This window comes from Balaenoptera ricei, chromosome 19 (assembly GCF_028023285.1).
Source record: "Balaenoptera ricei isolate mBalRic1 chromosome 19, mBalRic1.hap2, whole genome shotgun sequence".
NCBI classification, from domain to species: domain Eukaryota; kingdom Metazoa; phylum Chordata; class Mammalia; order Artiodactyla; family Balaenopteridae; genus Balaenoptera; species Balaenoptera ricei.
The window spans coordinates 37,136,174-37,156,207 of record NC_082657.1 but is presented as its reverse complement, the minus strand read 5'-3'; the positions used below and the strand labels follow the sequence as shown (position 1 = coordinate 37,156,207).

The 20,034-nt window shown below is 50.6% G+C and overlaps 1 protein-coding gene and 1 long non-coding RNA gene across 7 annotated transcripts in view; one reads left to right on the top strand and one right to left on the bottom strand.

Annotated features, from left to right (window-relative positions):
* LOC132353753 (uncharacterized) overlaps nucleotides 1-20,034 on the bottom strand; it is a 57,651-nt gene that overhangs the window by 7,792 nt on the left and 29,825 nt on the right. Inside the window, exons 3-4 of the long non-coding RNA XR_009499084.1 lie at nucleotides 9,897-10,321; nucleotides 7,425-7,728 (exon numbers count right to left, since the gene is read on the bottom strand). This is a non-coding gene — a long non-coding RNA (uncharacterized LOC132353753). The remainder of the gene's footprint in view (nucleotides 1-7,424; nucleotides 7,729-9,896; nucleotides 10,322-20,034) is intronic.
* On the top strand, nucleotides 2,371-15,327 carry SLC38A7 (solute carrier family 38 member 7). 6 transcript variants are annotated; one of them, XM_059905158.1, is made up of 11 exons: nucleotides 2,993-3,144; nucleotides 4,254-4,675; nucleotides 5,377-5,575; nucleotides 5,810-5,954; nucleotides 6,852-6,950; nucleotides 7,586-7,643; nucleotides 7,825-7,939; nucleotides 9,295-9,442; nucleotides 9,988-10,187; nucleotides 11,046-11,100; nucleotides 13,352-13,541. In XM_059905158.1, the coding sequence occupies exons 2-11, from the start codon at nucleotides 4,406-4,408 to the stop codon at nucleotides 13,452-13,454; spliced, it is 1,392 nt and encodes a 463-aa protein (XP_059761141.1). In that variant the 5' UTR covers nucleotides 2,993-3,144; nucleotides 4,254-4,405; the 3' UTR covers nucleotides 13,455-13,541. The 6 variants fall into 6 exon arrangements, with proteins under 6 accessions (XP_059761137.1, XP_059761139.1, XP_059761140.1 ...); XM_059905156.1 differs by having other exon boundaries at nucleotides 2,406-3,144; nucleotides 5,377-5,954; XM_059905157.1 differs by lacking the exon at nucleotides 13,352-13,541 and adding an exon at nucleotides 11,315-11,959 and having other exon boundaries at nucleotides 2,406-3,144; nucleotides 5,377-5,954.

Sequence of the window (20,034 nt, the reverse complement as noted above, 5' to 3'; positions counted from 1 at the left end):
CAAATCACATAACTGATAAGGGATTTGTATTTGTATATAAAGAACTCTTACAACTTGACAATAAAAAGGGGGTCTGAATAGACACTTCTTCATAGAAGACATACTAATGGCCAATAAGCACATGAAAAGATGCTAACATGAGTCATCAAGGAAATGCAACTCAAAACCACAATGAGAATCACTTCATACCCACTAGGATGGCTATAATCAGACAATAACAAGGGTTATCAGGGATATGGGGAAACTAGAACCCTTATACACTGTTGGTCAGAATGTAAAATGGTGCAGTTGCTTTAGAAAACAGTCTGGCAGGGCTTCTCTGGTGGCGCAGTGGTTAAGAATCTGCCTGCCAGTGCAGGAGACACGGGTTCCAGCCCTGGTCCAGGAAGATCCCACATGCCGCGGAGCAACTAAGCCCATGCACCACAACTACTGAGCCCGTGCTCTAGAGCCCGCGAACCACAACTACTGAGCCCGTATGCCACAACTACTGAAGCCTGCGTGCCTAGAGCCTGTGCTCCGCAGCAAGAGAAGCCACCACAATGAGAAGTCCATGCACTGCAACAAAGAGTAGCCCCCACTCACCGCAACTAGAGAAAGCCCGTACATAGCAACAAGACCCAACGCAGCCAAAAATAAATAAAATAAATAAATATATTTTTTAAAAAAAGGAAAACAGTCTGGCAATTTCTCAAAAGGTTAAACATAGAGTTACCATTTGACCCAGCAATTCTACTTCTACATATATACCTAAAATAAATGAAAACGTGTGTACAAAAAAAGTGTACCTCAACATTCATTGTGGCATTATTCATAATAGCCAAAAAATGGAAACCACAAATGTCCAAACAACTGATGAATGAATAAACAAGATGTGATATAGCCGTACACATAGATACATGTAATATTACTCGGCAATAAAAAGGAATAAAGTACTAATATATGCTTCAACATGGATGAACCTTGAAAACAGCTCATCCAGAGCACAAAGTAGATGAGTGGTTGCCAGGGGCCTGGGGGAGGGACGAATGGAGAGTGATTGCTAATGGTTACAGGGTTTTGGGGGGAGTGATAACAATGTTCTGATATTAGATAGTGGCAATGATTGCAAAACTCTGAATATACTAAAAACCACTGTATTGGGCACTGAAAGTATAAATTTTTTGGTAAAATTCATAAATCTCAATAAAGCTGTTATTTATGTTTTAAAAAACCTGCAACAGCTCAGATGTCCTTCAAAAGTAATTAGCTGCACAAACTGCAGATACCATGGAATATTGTTACTCAGTAATAAATAAAACATAGACACACTGCATGAGTCTCTGGAAAATTATGCTGAGTAAAAATAGCCAATTCTAAAAAGTTGCAGACTGTATGATTCCATTTATATAACATTCTTTGAAATGACAAACTTTTAGAAATGGAGAACAGATTAGTGATTGCGAGGAGTTACAGAAGGGGGGCCTTGCTGGAGGGAGGTGAGTGTGGTTATAAAAGGGTAACAGGAGGGATCCTTGTGGTGATGGAAATGTTCAGAATCTTGAATGTGGTGTAAACCCTACACATGATTAAGTTGTATAGAACTAAATACACACCAAAAAATGACTATAAATATAACTGAGGAAATCTGAACATGATCAGTGGATTGTGTCAATGTCAGTATCCTGGTTGTGATATGGTACGATAGTTTTGCAAAATGTCACCATTGAGGGAAACTGGGTAAACAGTACACAAGACCTCATCAGCAAGGACCTTTGATGCATGGAGAGGACATAACATAGATGAAGACATTGGAATGCCAAAGATTATGTGACAGCTTGCAGGTGGCACACAGCCACAAACAGAAGCCAGGTCTCTGGACACCCATTCCTTCATTCAACAGGTATTTATTTATGTGAGTGACACCAATGCCTCAGATCCCCAATTGTAGAATCTAGGCCCTGGGGTTATAGTCATGAACAACCCTCAGGCCAGCCACAGCTCAAGGAGGTACAAATGATCCCTCGCTGTCCCTAGTGAAAAAGTCCAGGGTCATTGGCTGTGGGTGTGAACGTAAGAAGGGAGACAAAGTAGGATAATGAGGCCAAATAGCTCTGGCCCACAGCATCCGTACTGGCAAAGACACCAAACCGCCTAACGCTTTTGCTAGGAGGCAGGAGGTGGGCTTGGCCAAGAGGCCAGGACTAAAGTAACAGAATAAACACGGGCGGGCTGGGGGCCGAGGCTGGTTTGGGGCAATGCGGTTGGGTTGAGGATTGGAGATCTGGTGTCCAAGACTAATGCCTGCCGAAAACTACAGCTCCCAGTGTGCCCCGCGGTCCGCCCCAGCCCCGGCGGTCATGTGACCGCTGCTCACGTGTCTCCGCAGCCGGCCCGGGCTCCAAGCACCGCAGGTAAGTGAAAGGAGGTACAGGTTGGTGGAGGGGGAAACGTTAGGTCCCTGGGCCCCCAGGGCCGCCACCGTGGCAGAGCCCTGCCCACTCCCTGCAGGGCTCTGCAGCCCGGTGTCCTCCGCCCCACACCCGTCTTCTGTCGGCCGGCCCGCCCTTGCCGCGTCTTAGCCCGGCCTGTCCCCACCTAGTCTCTACCTAATCAGTCCTAGGCCCGGATGGAGCACCGGAGCCCATCCCCAGTTTACCCTACAGCAACCCACTCTCCTCGCTTCAAGCCTGAGGATCGCCCCCACCCCCCGCCCTGGCCCACCTTCCAATGCAGCCCACCCCTCGTATTTCTGGAATCCAGCCCCAGGCTGGCCTGGGAACCTGCTCCGGTTGGGATCTGAGGGGCCTAGTGCAGTGGTTACAGCCCTGGGCTGAGCGTGTGGGCATCAGGGTTCTAGTTCTGGCTCTGCTGACGAGCTGCTGTGACAGTCTAGCCTCTTTCCCTCCGTGGGCCTGTTAACCTAACTGAGTTGCTGCTCCACTCCGTGAGTTAGTCAGAGCGCCTCGGTTCCCTTCACTCTGCTGACCCGCACAGAAACAGCTCAGACTCTTTCTCTGCTGACAAATTTTAGGTAGAGTTTGAGAAAGAAGAAACTGGGGGGCAGAGAGGGAAGTGAGGAGAATCAGATCCCAGATCTTTGGGGAGAAGGAGCTGTAAGGAGCAGCTGTCCCTCCACCAAAGCTGGAGGGGTGGAAAGAGCAGGTAAGCTGGGGACCATGGAGCAGAGTAGTTTGAGGGGAGGGGAGGCTGAGAGATTTCAGACCAATGCAGAGACCTCTGTGTCTGGGATGTGAGCAGGGTGGAGGACAAGGTCTCACGGCTCAAGTAGTGCTAACTTTGCAGGGCTCTCTCTGGAGCTACGCTGAAACTTGGGAAACCTAAACTGCCTCCACACTGCGCACTGCTTTGATTTTTTGCTGAGTTGTTGGCTGGGTGGCAGGTTGCACAAGAGGAAGAAGCCCTGTGGCATCTGACTGATCTTTCTGGACTTGGAGCCAGCAGGGAGACATTTCCCCTGGAGCTGTGTCCCTTGGTTGCATGCTTGGTGACAGATGTCTGAGAGCACCCAAACTCCCCCTTTTCTCTCTAATGAGTTTAAGGCTCCCAACTTTGTTCAGCCATCATAGGAGGAGCAATGGCAAGCATCTGACTACCCAAGAGGCCTTGCTAGCCATTCTAAACCCCCCAGTGTTTTGGGGGCATTGGAGGGGATGCCCCTGTGATGGGCAGTGGTTACGTCAGGCATGTGGGGAGAAAAGTAAGAATTGGCCTAAATTTTGAAGGGCTTTGAAAGCTCCACAGAATTTAGACTCTGGAGGGAGGTATGCTGGGCTGTAAGAAACTGAAATACCCACAGTTCTGGGTGAGGATTGTTCTTGCGACCCTGTGGTGTAGAAACAAATTAGGAAGCCAGACAGATCTGGATCTAAATCCTGCTTTGCAACTTGCTACTATGTGACCCTGGATGAGTGATCTGATCTCTCTGAACCTTATGACCACTGTCATAAGGAATGAATGAGATAAGATATGTCCATGACACTCCTGCCCGATGCATGGCCTTTAGGGCTGACATATCAGTACCCCTCTCTTCTGTGTTTATGTCTTATTTACCTGATAGGTCTGTAGGCCTGAAGCAGGCAGGAATTACATCTGACACATTTCTGTCTCTGCCATCACACTGTGGCACCCAGTGCAGTGTTCTGCACAGAGGCACACCCGGGTTTGGATCTCAGCCATCTGATCTTGGGAAAGTTGTTTCACCTTTCTGTGTGTCTCTTGGGATAACAGTAGTACCTGCCTTTCCCATCTAGGTTGAGGAGAGCCAGAGCCCACAGGCCTCCTAGGATAACAGCCCCAAACAGGCTGGTGGCACCCTCCAGCTGAACGTGTTCCCTCAGCTCCCCAGGGCATGTGGTCGTGAGACAGAACCCACAGACCCTGCAGGAACAGGACTCCCAGGGCCATGGCCCAGGTCAGCATCAACAGTGACCTTGACGAGTGGGGCTTAAGCACAGACTCTGGGGAGCGTGCCCGTCTGCTGCAGAGTCCCTCTGTGGACATAGCCCCCAAGAGTGAGGGGGAGGCCCCTCCTGGGGGTCTGGGCAGAGGCACCACTTCCACACTTGGAGCCATCTTCATCGTTGTCAACGCCTGCCTGGGCGCAGGGCTGCTCAACTTCCCAGCAGCCTTCAGCACTGCCGGGGGAGTGGCAGCCGGCATCACGCTGCAGATGGTGAGTGAGCGGGCCTGGCGGGCAAAGGTGCAGTTCGAGTGGTGGGTCTGGGCTCTTCACCTCAAAAGGGAGGCTCTGGATCAGGAGTGGTCAGTTGGAGACACATGCTACCACTCTCCCCTCCGTCACACATGGCAGCCATTACTAATCTATTCCAGCATTCTTTCCTTTGAGCCCAGATGAGGCTTCAAAAGCCTTCCCAGCTATCAGGGAAGTTTGGACATCGACTGCATATTTAATAATTTCGTGGTTATGTTTAAAAAGCAGGCCCATACCTTAGAGCCGTGCTGAAATATTTACTGATGAAATGATATGATAGCTCGTATTTTCTTCAAAATAATCCAGAGTGGGAGAGGGAATAGATGAAACAAGATTGGCTGTGAATTGATTTTTGAATTTGAGTGATGGGTACACAGGGGTCCATTATACCATTCTGTCTACTTTTGCGTATGTTTGAAATTTTCCTCAAAACTTTTTGTTTTTAAAGAAAATCTCAACTCCAGTAATCTATTAAAATTGCCCTGCAAGGTAAGGCTAATTTGCCAGATGGGCATTGGGCATTGGGCCAGTAAGTGCTGAGCAAGACCAGGCTAATTTGCCAGATGGGCATTGGGCATTGGGCCAGTAAGTGCTGAGCAAGACCAGGCTGCTCTTTGCTGCCAGGCCTTTCCCACACCCTCTTGCTCCGCCCCTGCCTGCAGGCCATGCTGGTTTTCATCATCAGTGGCCTCGTCATCCTGGCCTACTGCTCCCAGGCCAGCAATGAGAGGACCTACCAGGAGGTGGTGTGGGCTGTGTGTGGCAAGCTGACGGGCGTGCTGTGTGAGGTGGCCATTGCCACCTACACCTTCGGGACCTGCATCGCCTTCCTCATCATCATCGGGGACCAGCAGGACAAGAGTGAGGTCCCCCCTCAGTGCCTACCTCATCCCCCACCCCTCAGCCCTGGGGGTCATGCGGTGGGCGGGAAAGAGCATGGAACACCTGCCCAAGGCCTGGCCTGGGCCCGGCATTCATCTGGGAATCCTCCCTCCTGGCTGCTGGGCCCATTAGACAGATGGAGGTCCCAGCAGAGGTGGAGGACCACACCCTGCAGTAGCCTGGCATCACGTTCCGTCCTTCCTCCCTGTGCAGTTATAGCTGTGATGGCAAAGGAGCCTGAGGGGGCCGGCGGCAGCCCCTGGTACACAGACCGCAAGTTCACCATCAGCCTCACTGCCTTCCTCTTCATCCTGCCCCTTTCCATCCCCAGGGAGATCGGCTTCCAGAAATATGCCAGGTTCGGAGGCCCCACCCCAGCCTGCGCTGGACAGAAGCTCTGATCACAGGCAGCTGGAGACCCAAGGGCTGCAGGGGAACCCCTCTCCTCCATGCCACCTCATCTCCTGGGGCAGCAAGAGTGGGCAAGGCAGGGTAGACCGGGGCTTGCAGGGGTTCCGGCATAAGACCTTCCTTTTGTGTCAGCAGCAAGGGAGACAGTGGCTCTTTGCATCAGTGAGAGATTCAGTTCCAAATGTCCTTGTCAAAGAAGGGATGGGTGATAATCATGTGTGAAGGCAGTCTCCTAGCCTGGGCCTTGTCTTTCCCATGGAGGATGGGATTCTTGATCATTTGAGATTGTCAGCCTGGCAGCATTTTCCATGCAGCTTGGTATGAAGGGAAGGGACTAGCTTCCTGGCTCAGAGTCTGAAAAGCTGTGGGATTCTAAGCTGTTTCCTGTGATCCTTTATCAAAGGGGTCACACTCAGTGTCTCCAAGGTTTCCTTTAATGTTGACTTCCCAGTATTTGTGCCTTCAACCCTCCAGCATCTCCTACTTCTCAAAGGCCCTGCTTGCACCTCTCGCCAAGTCTGGGCTGCTCTGATTGATGTGCTTCAATCAGATGTGCTTTGAAGCCCAGCACCCTGCTGTGGTCTCTGAGCCATGGAGCTGAACCACCTCATTTCCTAATGGCCACAAGTGTCAGTCTGGTCCCCTCTTGGCTTCCTAAATGTGGCTTGTTTCTCTGAAACTTATTTCTCATGCATTTCTTGAGTCTTTGTTTGGGATAGTCTCCCAGTTGGTTCATTAGACACTTGTGGTCACTAAAGTTAAGGGTGGATGTCCCTGGGGATGGAATGAGAGAAAAGGCAGCTGGGGCTGGGGAGGAGGAAGCTTAATCTATCCTTCCTGGCAGCTTCCTGAGCGTCGTGGGCACCTGGTATGTCACTGCCATCATTATCATCAAATACATCTGGCCTGATAAAGAGATGACCCCAGCGGACATCCTGAACAGGTGGGTGAGGGCCCCCGGGAGACACATGGGGTAGAAGCTGCCACTCAGGAGATGCTGGGTCAGGCATCAGAAAGCCACACAGGTGCTCTTCCCAAGGCTCATTAGCTCATCGGGGCTTGACTCATTGGTCATTTTAGGAAGGAGGCAAGAGGTCCTGATCTCTTTTTACTGGAGAAAAGAGTGACAGCCGGAGATGAGGGAGACGTTGCCACTAATGTCCAACAGATGAGCCAATGTGAGACTAGGCCTCAGGTTATGGAAACTGCCAAGGTGGAATTGCACATTTGTTTCAACATGTGCTTATCTGTAATATCTGTATCTTCCATGTGAGGATGAATCAATTTTCTTAATTAAAAGAAACAAGTTTCCTTTTTCGTGAAAGGAACAAATCAGAGAAGCAAAAGCCCAAGTGCAAGAGCCAAAAATTCTGGATTTTGGTCCCAAGAGGGCCTTCCAGAGCCCCAGTTTACTGACCTGTAAATGTGTCCTCTCCCAGTTCCCAGACTTCTGTGGGTTGAATGTGTGCATGCTGGCTGGTGGAGGCCGTGGGGGGCTGAATGAAGAGTAAGAGCATGGTGGCGCTTGGTGACTCTGAGGGGTTCCCAGGCAGCAGCATCTTGTGTGTTTGTCCGCAGGCCAGCTTCCTGGATAGCCGTGTTCAATGCCATGCCCACCATCTGCTTCGGATTTCAGGTGCTAGTTGCAAGGTCCCTTTTGTCCCCTTAGCTCACTCCCCATCCTGGGATGGAATCCACGTTACAGGCAGGATGGGGGAGTCCTGGAAGGAAGGACGGAGTGGGGGCCCCAGGACTTGCCCCTTATCCTTGGGGGTGAGGTCACTTGCCCACCATGACCCTGCCCTTCACCCTGACAGTGCCACGTGAGCAGTGTACCCGTCTTCAACAGCATGCAGCAGCCTGAGGTGAAGACCTGGGGTGGGGTGGTGACAGCCGCCATGGTCATAGCCCTCGCTGTCTACATGGGCACAGGTGAGTGCTCCCCTCCGAGGGCAGGGCTTAGAAGGCTCCCACTTTCCCTCTTTGTCCCCAAGTCCTCTGGCCCAGGATTTCCTGGGGACAGCCCTGCACTCCCAACACGTCGAACACTTCTGTAGGCACTGGCTTGAACTTGGGCCAGCTTGGGCCTCCTCCTGCCCAAATGAAAAAGATGTATGCATGCATTCATTCATCAGCTCTCAGTGGGTGCCTAGTAAGTCCCAGGAACTTTCTCAGCACTGGGGATGCCATGCAGATAGATAGGCCCGGTCCTGCCCTCATGGAATTGACAGTCTAGTCGGAGAGAGAGTCTTCCAGGAGTAAGTCAGGAATCAGTACGGAAATCTAGACAGTGGTGAGTGCCATGGTAACAGGGAAACAGGGAAGCTGTGAGTGGGACTGAGTGGGGTTGGCTTTGGTGGGTAGGTCACAGATGGCTCCTCTCTGAGGAGGTGGCAGTTGGGGAAGCCCAAATCATGAGAAGGAGCTAGAATCTGAAGAGCTGGGGGAAAAGCATTCCAGACAGAGGAACCAGAAAACGCCAAGTCCCTGAGGCCGGGACAGAAGAAGGGCTGCATAGCTGGAGTGGAGCGAGCTGAGGGCGGGTGGCGGGCACCACGGCCAGACAGGGAACACAGCCAGATCCTTGAGGACTGCTGGGAGGCAGAGAGGAAGCGGTTCAGCAGGGGTGTGGCTCGGGGACACACGGCTCTGGGTGTCGTGTAGAAAATGGTTTGGGTGAGGGAGCAGGACTGGGAGACTACAAACAATGGCCCTGTGGTTCCTTCCACAGATGGTTCTCAGGACCAGCACTGTTCTAGTTTCTGAAGACACAGACAGGAACAAGGGTGGCAAATAGGCAGAGTCCCGTTCTCCTGGGGCTCGTGTTCTGGTTGAGGGAGACAGACAATAAACAAGTTAAAAAAAAAAAAAAAAGTTCCAAGAGAGAGGAGTGCTCTGAAGAACACAACAGGGTGGTGTGAGGGAGTGCTTGGGGGCCGGGATTATTGTGGATGGGCTGGGCGGGGAAGCATTCTCTGAGGAGGGGACAACGGAGCTGAGACCTGAATGATGAGGAGATGGGCAGACAGAACGTTAACGCAGAAGCTCTGAGACAGGAACTGCTGGGTGAGTTCAAGATCAGAAAGGTGACGGTGCGGGGGTGGGAGACGTGAGAAGTCAGGGAGGGAGGCTTCTGATCCCAGCCTCGACACCCCTCTGAGCCTCAGTCTTAGCCTCCAGAGCTGCTCCGTCATCTCCCCATCTGCTGTTGGACCGAGCGGTGAACGGTCCATCGCCCTAACCCTCCGAGGGTCGCCCGGACCCAGCCCTCTTGTCCTTGCCCTCAGGCATCTGTGGCTTCCTGACCTTTGGAGCTGCTGTGGACCCCGACGTGCTCCTGTCCTACCCGTCGGAGGACATGGCTGTGGCCGTCGCCCGCGCCTTCATCATCCTGAGCGTGCTGACCTCCTACCCCATCCTGCACTTCTGTGGGCGGTGAGTCCCCTCCCCACCCCGCCGGGGTGCTCTCTTTCACCAGGGCCCCTGAAAGCCCTTTGAACATGGGCCTTGTGTAGAATCCATTTTATAGAAGGAGAACCGGAAGCCCAGAGGAAAGAGTCAGTGCCTAGCATGGCCCTGCAAGTACCCCCAGCCGGGTCTTTGGGGGCCCCCTTTGTCCCAGCGTCACCAGAACATTCTGTGAGTCCTCGGAGAACCTCTAGTCCAGATCCTTTCCTGAACACCCTGCTTTCTGGGTGCCCCAGACCCTCCTTCTCAGGAGACTAGAAGTATATGTTCCCATGGGTTGTGCTTGCTAGTCCTGGGCCAGGCAAGGCACTAAGCTGGTTACATTCACCATCCCGTCCGGTCCCCACGGCAACCCTGAGAAGAGGGCTGCTAGGCCCATTTCAAAGAAGAGGAAACTGAGGCTCAGGGGTTAGAGTCTTACCTGCAATCCACCCAGTCGGGGGTCTGGCCCCATGGCTGGAGGTGGGGAGCTGTTAGCAGGGGCGCCTCTGAGCCGCTCTCCGTGTGGGCAGGGCGGTGGTCGAAGGCCTGTGGCTGCGCTACCAGGGGATGCCGGTGGAGGAGGACGTGGGGCGGGAGCGGCGGCGGCGAGTACTGCAGACGCTGGTCTGGTTCCTGCTCACCCTGCTGCTGGCGCTCTTCATCCCTGACATCGGCAAGGTCATCTCGGTCATTGGAGGCCTGGCCGCCTGCTTCATCTTCGTCTTCCCAGGTGTGGACCCCTGGCATCCCCGCAGCACTCTCTCCCAGGGCCTCCTGGCCTGAGCTCGTCACCTCCCGGGGAGGATCATCACCAGTGTTTATTGCTCACCCACTTCAGGCTCTGGCATGTTTAAGCGTTATCTCCTGCAAAGAAGGTGTAGTTGTCATCTCCATTGTACTGGTGAGGAGGTGTGAGGATCAGAGAGGGTAACAAGCTTGCCTAGAGGTTAACAAACTCAACTAAAGAATAGTAGAACCTTTTCAAACCCAAGTCTGTCTAGGTCCACAGCCTATACCCTTAACTCTTCATTCAAGTACCTGTTACTCCCCGACTATCAGGGATCTGGCTGGGTCAGCCCATGACAGGGTAATTAGGGTCTGGTGGTAGCTCCCTGACACAGGTCGGGTCGGGAGACCTGAGTTTCAGACACAGTCTGCCACCAGATCCCTGGGGAACTGTCCTATCTGCCCAGTCATGAGTTCTGCCTGTACCCAGCTTACTTCTCTCCAGGAGGCCACCTGGAAATCCCTTGCCAGTTTGCTTGGAGCAGGGGGGCCACATCTGCTCAGAAGTGCACTGGGAAGAGCCCTGCAATGTAGACACCTCTGAGTCACTTCCCAGTGCTGCCCCTTTAGCTCTGGGGCTTGCATGCAGCCCAAGGGGTGCCTGGCAGGTGCTGGCCCCTCGTCGGAGACCAGATGCCAGGCCTCCAGCTGGGTGCAGAGTGGAGACAGAGGCGGAATGTGTGGAGGAGTAAACACAGGCCTTTCTCCACCCACTGCCACTGCCTCCTGGCAAAGGGGGAGGCTGGACCGCCGGGGGTGGGGGGGCCCACCCAAGCTCTCAGGGCCACCTCTTCTCTTCTAGGGCTGTGCCTCATTCAAGCCAAACTCTCTGAGATGGAGGAAGTCAAGCCAGCCAGGTAAAGCAGGGCCCGGCCCCTGGTCCTCTCAGGGAGGTACTGGATGGGGGATGGCCTTTAAATGGATAGGAGTCAGGAGACTTGTGTACTTTGAAAAACTTTTTTAAATACTTCTTTTAAAATGGGTAACATGTTAGTTGTAACAGTTCAAACACTACTGAGGGTTATTTTTTTTTTAATTTTTGAATTTTATTTTATTTATTTTTTTATACAGCAGGTTCTTATTAGTCATCAACTACTGAGGATTTTAGAGAAAAAAGTGGAAGTCCCTCTTTCCCCACAGCCTGCTCCCCACCTCTCCCTTCTGCTGAGAGAGCTCCATGAGATCAGCACAGCCTGTGTGCCCTTGTAGACTGTTTCTGTGTGTGCATATGTGTCTGTGTACACAAAGCTATGCATGTGTATACACAAACACATGGGGTTTTGTGTCTGGTTAGGTTTTTTCAAAAATGGTTTCATGCCAGACACATTTTTCTGCCACTTGCTTTTTTCACTTAACCATGTATTTTGGAGATCATTCTATGTCCACACAAGAAGATCTACTGCTTCCTTTTTCCCTGGCCGTAGAATATTTTGCTGTTTGAATGTGCCCTGAATGTGAACACACTTCTGCATGTACACCTTGGCACAGCTGTTCGAGGATCGCAGTAGCATCGATTCTTAGAAGGAAATTGCTCCACCGTAAGGCACGCTCATTTTTACTCTGGCACATGGGTTCAAATTACCCTCCAAAAAGGCAGTACCACTCAGAGTCCCAGAAGCAGTGAATGAAAGTGCCCTGTTCCCCACACCCCTGCCAGCACTGTATATAGCGGCCTTTTCAGTATTTGTTAGTCTAATGGATACAAAACACTACATTTTTAAAAAATTAACCATTTTTACCATTTTAAAGTGTTCAGTTCAGTGATATTAAGTGCATTCATATTTTTGTGTAACCATCACCACCCTCTACCTCCAGAGCTTTTTCATCTTCCTAAACTGAAATTCTGTACCCATTAAACAATAATTCCCCATTCCCTCTCCCCTCGCCCATGCCCCTACCATTCTACTTTCTGTCTGTGTGAATTTGACTCCTCTAGGTACCTCATGTAACTGGAATTATACAGTATTTATCTTTTTGTACCTGGCTTCTTTCACTTAGCATAATGTCCTCAAGGTCCATCTACGTTGTAGCAGGTGTCAGAACGTCCTTCCTTTTTAAGGCTGAATAATATTCCATTGTGTGTATAGGCCACATTTTGCAAAACATTACATTGTTTTAATACGTGCATGTCCCTGAATGGTAGAGAGGTTATGACCAGGTTGCATGCTTTTAAAAAAAATTATTGTGCAAGTAATACTCATTGGTTATAGAAAACTTTAAAAATACAGACAAGTCTAAGGAAGAAAATAATAATCACCTTTAATATGCAGATATAACCAGGGAATTTCCTGGCGGTCCAGAGGTTAGGACTCTGTGCTTTCACTGCTGAGGGCATGGGTTCAATCCCTGGTCAGGGAATTAAGATCCCACAAGCCAGGCAGGCAAAAAAAGGAAGAAAAAAAAAAAGAAAGAAAGAAAGAAAAAATTCCGGTTATAACCCTGTAGCTATTTTTGACACATATCTTTGCAGATGTCTGCTTTTTTATTTATTTATTTATTTATTTAATGAAATGGATCACTCCATGTGACCTGCTTTTTCCTGACCATCTTTCCATCAGGAGATATGCATTCTTTTTTTTTTTTTTTTTAATATTTATTTGGCTGTGCCATGTCTTAGTTGCAGCACGTGGGGTCTTCTATTATGGCATGCGGGATCTTTTAATTGCAGCATGCAGGATCTTTAGTTGTGGCACGCGGGGGTCTTTAGTTGCAGCATGCGAACTCTTAGTTGCGGCATGTGGGATCTAGTTCCCTGATCAGGGATGGAATCCGGGCCCCCTGCATTGGGAGCTCGGAGTCTTAGCCACTGGACCACCAGGGAAGTCCCAGGAGACATGCATTCTAATTCTGGTCCTGCCCTTGGTGTGCTGTGACCAGTCAATTAATCCCATTAGGTCTTGGCCTCTTTACCCATGGTCTAGGGATCATACACCCAGCCTCATAAACCGTTGTATGAAAGTCGTTGAGAAGTAGGAAGTGCTCTACCCACAGGAGAAGTGGTACAAGTAATTACAGTAATTAACTGATATATATATATATATATATGGAAGTCGGCAAAGTCACAAGTGGGTCGACTGACCAGGCCCTCTCTCACCCTCTGCTCTACAGCTGGTGGGCGATGGTCAGTTACGGAGTCCTCTTGGTTACCCTGGGAGCCTTCATCTTCGGACAGACCACAGCCAACGCCATTTTTGTGGATCTCTTGGCATAACCACTGCCTCCCAGGGAATTCTTGGCCTTTGCCATTGGACCCTGGAACCCATCTCGTAGAGCTTCAGGACCACCCTGAGTCCGGCATCATTCCCCTCTACTGGTGGGATGACATCTGGACATCCTTTTCCAGGGACAGTTCTGGGGTGAAATCAGGCCCCACACCCCTGGACAGCTCAAACCCAGCTCCCTTCCTGCCCCCGCATCCTGGCAGTGCCATGGATGGTAGGAGAGGAGGTCTCGTGTCACAGAATAACCTTCCCCCCTCTTCCACCTCTCAACTTCTCCATGCCTGGAAGCCATGGGTGAAGAGAGTCGGTAGGTCTTGGAAGGAACAACTCAGCCTGACTTCCCTCTGGAGAAAGAGTGTGGACCAAGGGCTGCCATCCTCCACAGAGAAGCCTGCCCTGGGTAGGGGCTGTGCTCATTACCCCGGGACTCAGTGCCTGCTCCAGTCTGTCGGCAGCCCAGCCAGCAGTGGCTTCCTCCGGCAAGTTCCAAGGGTAGCACTGAAGTCATACAGGTGCGCCGAGGCAGGCAGACTGATGCCTTGTCCACTGCCTCCTGGGCCTGCGGTGAGCCTGAGAGCCCTCTTGCCCGTGGCTGGTTGACATTTCCCAAGCCTTTTGGGGCCTCACCCTGTCTTTTTACCCAGACCTGATGGTCCAGGCACCCCTCTGCTCCTCCATCCCCAGACATCACCAAGTCTAATGTTTACAAACGGCGCCAGCCCAGCTCTGAGCCAGGGGCCAGGGGCCGTCCTGTGCCACGGTGCTGTGAGTAGGCCTCCCTTACCTTTCCCCAAGGCGGGGAGCGTGCTTTTCTCTCTCAGATCCCTGATGGCTCCCTCTTTTCAGAGGTACAGGGGTGGGTGAGGGAGCATGCTGGGGACCCCATACAGGCTGGGCTGGTGAGGATCAAGGTGAACCTGTCTGGCATCTTCACTTTGAATGGCTGCTTCTCTTCTCCCTGCCCTGCACGTCCCCCACTTCCCTGCCAACCCAGCCTGGTACCCTGGAGACAAGAAAGGCAGCTGAGTGGCCACTGACGGGGCAACATCTGAGTGTAGTCACGCCAGCCTAAAAGTTTCCCTTCCAGTGTGGATCTTGTCTGCTCCTGTCCCCCATCACCTCTTCACCACCACCCCATTTTTCTATGTAGCTCAGTCTCTCCTGTTCACATAAGTATGGGGGTGGGGGTGGACCAAACCCTCTCTCGTCCACTTCCTCAGCTCCACACGTCTACCAGGCCTGGCCTCGGAGGCCTGTCGGTCACACTGAGGTCACGCCTACGTTGTGCCCCGGGGAGGGGGGTGAGGAAGGATATCTTCCCCTTTCATATTTTGAACACCTTGGCCACTCACTTAGGCCAACCCTAGGCACCGTATCAGGCTTCCTCTGCCTGGAACACCCAGCATTTTCCCCGGCCCCTCGTGCCTAAAACCGCTGAATGCAGTGGTGGCGTGAGAGGGATCCCTGCCCTCTGGGCCGTGAGACTGAAGAAGCAGAGCCTGGTTGGGGCCAAACAGGCTTCTGCTCAGACCCCCGGACTGGGTGACCTGCCTTTCCTCACGTTCCCTGGGGGCCAGACCCACGTGGCCGTTTTCTCAGTCTGCTGCACAGCACCAGGCCCTGCCAGTGCCCACCCCGGATACAGTTAGGAGGACGGCCCATCATCAGCAGGGCTGCACTGCCTCCTAATGTTGGATTTCAGTGAGGGGTGGGGGGATGTAAGGGGAAAATGAGCTGGAATCTGGCCTAACCTCAGGAGCACCTTCCCCTGCCCTCTCTGCCAGGGCATTTTACTGTTTCTTTTCTACTTGTGCACATTCAGACCAGGGAGGATGGTTAATAAAAAGGGACTTGTGCTGCTGAGCTGCGTGGCCTGTGTCTGGTGCCAGGGACAGTCCAGGCCACTGACAGGAGGAAGACGGGCTGGAGTGGGAGTAGGGGTTGGGGTGCGATAAGGCCGTTTGGCCTCACCGTCTGTGACCCCTTACTCGAGAATGGGCCCATCACGCTCCCTTTCCCAAGCCGGAAACCTGCAAGTGGTTCTTAACACTTCTCTCTCCTTCCACATCCCATCAGACTTTCCCCACTGACTTGGGACTCCACCTTCGTCTGTCCTGCTGCCTCTACCTTGGCTCAGGTCCTTCCTGTGTCTTCCCTGCACCACTGCAGCCTCAGATTAGCTTCTGTGTTGTATGTTCCTCCCTGACCTCAAGTTTTGGGGTGAGCTTCAAACCCCTGAGCATCCCCCCCCGCTTTGTCCTTTCAGAGGCAGGTGTTGAGAGCAGGCCCTACTGTCCTGGTTATGGAGCCTGTCACTGTGCTCAGTGCTGGGGAGAAGACATTCAGCAAAACACACCAGCTCTGCTGTCAGTCTACTGGGGAAGACTGATGCTTAGCAAGTCATCACAAATATAAACATGCAAGTTGTGATAAATGCCAAGAAGGGAAAATATAGAATGTTATATTTGGGGGTCTGGGGAGTCAAGGAAGGTTTCCTGGAGGAATTGACATATGAGCTGGCCCCTGAGTGATGAGTAGAATGAACTAAGTGAAGAGAGGTGGGGAGACCTTTCCAGGCTGTGGGAAATGCATGTGCAAATGCCCTGTGATGGGAGGAACATGGTCATCTGAGGAACTGGAAAGTGGCCATTGTCGGTGAAGCATTACCTGGGTGTGGGAGAGCAGCAGAGGTGAGAGCAGAGCATTCTGGGATGGTCTGCAATGGCTCCCCCTGGTCCTCAGAATAAAGTCGAACCAGCTCACCTTCTACCACACTCCCCATCCCTGTTCGGGTATTTTGCAAAGATCCCTCCCTCCTGGTGGAGGTGGGGACCCTCTCCAAGGAGGAAACATGTTGCAAGACTAGACAGGCGGGACAGCTTTGGGCCACGGTTCGCACCTGCCTAGTGGGCCAAGAGCTTGAGGTTTGGTTTCACTTTCTCTGAGTGAACAGAGGGAAGGAAAGGTTACATCTAGGCCACAGGCAAATGCACAGCCAAATTCATCCATTCAAGTCAAGACTTGTAAGCACTTAATCAATGTCTGTCTCCCCGTTAGACTGTAAGTTCCATGGGAGCAGGGTCACATCTCCCTTGTCCATCAGGTATCTTAGCCAGGGCCTGGCACATAGTCAGCAAGTGTTCAATAGTTGTTGAACAAATGAATGAATGAATATCAACTAACACTTGTTGATTTCGTACTTTGTGCCCGCACTTAACTTGCATCATTCACATTCGGTCTTCATGACAACTCTCTGCAAAAGTGAAAGCTGAGAGGTGTTACATAGTTTGCCCAGGGAGTAAAATTGGAGCCCTCTTGCCGTGCATGAATGAACAAGTGAGCAGAGGGCTCTGTCAGTCTGGTGATTTCTGACCCCGGAAGGCAAGCTCAGGAACCTCCAGCCCTCATGCTGGCACCAACGTCAGATCCTAAAACCTTTGACTTACTGTCCCATCCAAACCATGTCAAGTGGTGGGATGCTTGCTGGCTGGTGGCTCTGGGCAAGTCGCTTCCCCTCTCTGGGCTTCTGTTTCCAGATCTCTAACATGGGACTGATCATCACTGACCTTATTTACCTCCCAGGATAAAGGAGAGCCGATGTCAAGAAAGTACATGAAAAAAATGACAGAAGTGCTTTATAACCAGAAATCCGCGTTTACAGAAGAAATGCGAAAACTCACGTTTCTCCTCAGGAGGACACAGGCAGAGGTTCCCCTACCACTTCCTGGGAGTCAGGGTACTTCTCAATCTTTAATGTGCATACAAAATTTTTACCTCCTTGGGATACAAATTCTGATTCAGTAGATCTGGAGTGGGGCCTGCAGTCTGCGTTGTTAACGCTCCCAGCTTCGCCCATGCTTTGGTCCTTGGACTGCACTTTGAGTAGCAGGGGACTGGTGGACAGAGCAAAGGCTTTGGCTTCAGACAGACCTGGGGTGGATCTCAGCAGTGCCTCTTTACAGTGGGAACTCAGAAATTAGTTCACTTCTCTGAACCCCTCTCCTCGACTATAAAGTAGGAGTGATGGTGCCCATCTTACAGATGCAAATATTATAAATCCAAGGACAAATGGCATAATATACGTGAAATGCCTGGCAGATAGCAGGGATTATGTTGGTCATTTCCCTGTACTGGAAAGAAGGGGTGGGGTGGGGGGGTAACTGCAGTTTCTTCCTTTAGTCAATAGAGGTCACCTCTGAATAATTTTGGCTTATGAAAGTGGGGAGCCTATGGCCTCAGAGGACAGTCCAGTCCTGAGTCATTGGGGTTCCTGGTGATCTGCTGCCTAGCACTTCTGAATGATGTCCCTATACTGGGGCAGGGCCACTTCTAGGTCATGGCCTCCAATCTGGTGGGGGAATCAGACCAATCAAATAATCACAGAAACTAACTGTGTAGGTACATGTGCTAGATGTAGATTCAATATTACAAATCCAGATTTGGTAATTCATTGCTGTGATACAATGAAAAAATTTTCCGTAGGTGTGGAGGAAGGCCAGAGACATTGTAGTCAGGAAGAAGGAAGAAGGCAGAAGGCAGACACCCTGTCCTCCGAATACTTTGTGTTTCCTGAGGGGGCAGTGGGGTGGGGAGGGGGGGAGGAGTAGGCACAAGATGCCTATTTGGATATTCTTCCATTAAAAATGAAATTGATGTGTTTCCAGTCCAACATATAAGAAGCTTGGAAGTGGCCACTCCATCCTAACAACAAGTAAAAAGTTGAACAAACCGAAAAGTCAACTCTTCTTAGATATGTACAATAAGTCAGATTATAAGGCACACCTATAAGGCACACCACTGCCCCCAGAATTCGAGAGTGAGTCAGACAAATACAGAGCAGAAACCCACAAGCAGAAACCTCTGGGAGTCAGTGCCAGGGTAAGGAAACCTGAAATGTAATTGATGAATTGCTGGAGGCTCAGTGTGGACAAATCTGAGAAATAAAAACACCAAGGAAGGGCTTCCCCGGTGGCACAGTGGTTAAGAATCCACCTGCCAATGCAGGGGACACGGGTTCGATCCCTGGTCTGGGAAGATCCCACATGCCACGGAGCAACTAAGCCCGTGAGCCACAACTACTGAAACCCGTGCGCCTAGAGCCAGTGCTCCGCAATGAGAAGCCACCACAGTGAGAAGCCCGCGCACCGCAATGAAGAGTAGCTCCCGCTCGCTGCAACTAGAGAAAGCCCGCGTGCAGCAATGAAGACCCAGTGCAGCCAAAAAAAACCACCAAGGAACCCAGTCCTATTGGGGGAAGGGAGCATACTTTGTGACTTTGTGGGTTTTACCTGAAGCTCTACCAGGTTCTCATAGTAAACATCAGAAAAAAATCCCTCATGTTTCCAGCAGAGGAGGGTAAAAGGAACCATTTTGAAATGTGCTAGAGCATTCTGTTCTTGTTAACAAGATATGCCCTCAGGAGACACTTAAAATTTAACCAGAGCCTAACCTACTGGGATTTTATCAGAGCCTAACAGACCTATGGGAAGGGAAACACACAACTCCATCCCACTCTAGCCACCCTGGGGGCACTGGAGGGAGAAGGTAAGTGAAGTCCATAGTCCTTCTCTTAGTGAGCCAGTCCATCACAGGCTCACTAAGAGACTGTGATCCAGTCATAGGACTACAGGACACTTCCCCTTCCCTTACACCTTGCAGCCTTATTACTAAAGGCCAATGTACAGCAGTTCCTTTTACCTAGTACATTATGTCTGGCTATCAAGAAAAAATTACAAGATATACTAAAAAGGCAAAAAACATAGTTTTAAGAGACAGAGCAAGCATCAGAGCTAGACTCAGATATGGCAAGAGTGTTAGAATTATCAGACCAGGAATTTTAACAACTATGGTTAAGATGCTAAGGGCTCTCATGGATGAAGCAGACAGCCTGCAAGAACAGATAGATGGGCAATGTAAGCAGAGAGATGGAAATTCTAAGAAAGAACCAAAAAGAAATGCTAGAGATAAAAAACACTGTAGGAGAGATGAAGAATGCCTAAACTGTACAGACTGGATACAACTTAGGAAAGAATCTCTGAGCTTCAGGATATCTCAATAGAAACCTCCAAAACTGAAAAACAAATAGAAAAAAAAAAAAAAAGTCTGTGGAAAAACAAAAGGAATAATGTACACAGAATGGGAATATCAGAAGGAAAAGAGAGAAAGGAACAGAAAAATATTTGAAACAATAATGACAGAATTTCCCCCAAATTAATTTCAGGCACCTGATTAATTAATGACAGACCAGGAAGCTCAGAGAACACCCAGCAGGATAAATGCCGAAAAATATGACACCAAGTCATATCATTTTCAAAAACTACAAAAAATCAAAGATAAAGAGAAAGTCCTGAAAGAAGCCAGAGGGAAAAAAATGGCTATAGAGACGCAAAGATTAAGAATTACAAGGGAATTCCTTGGCGGTCCAGTGGTTAGGACTCGGCACTTTCACTGCCAGGGGCTGGGTTCAATCCCTGGTCAGGGAACTAAGATCCCACAAGCCTCACAGTGTGGCCAAAAAAAAAAAAAAAAAAAGAATTACTGTTGACCCTTGAACAGTATGAGGGCTAGGGG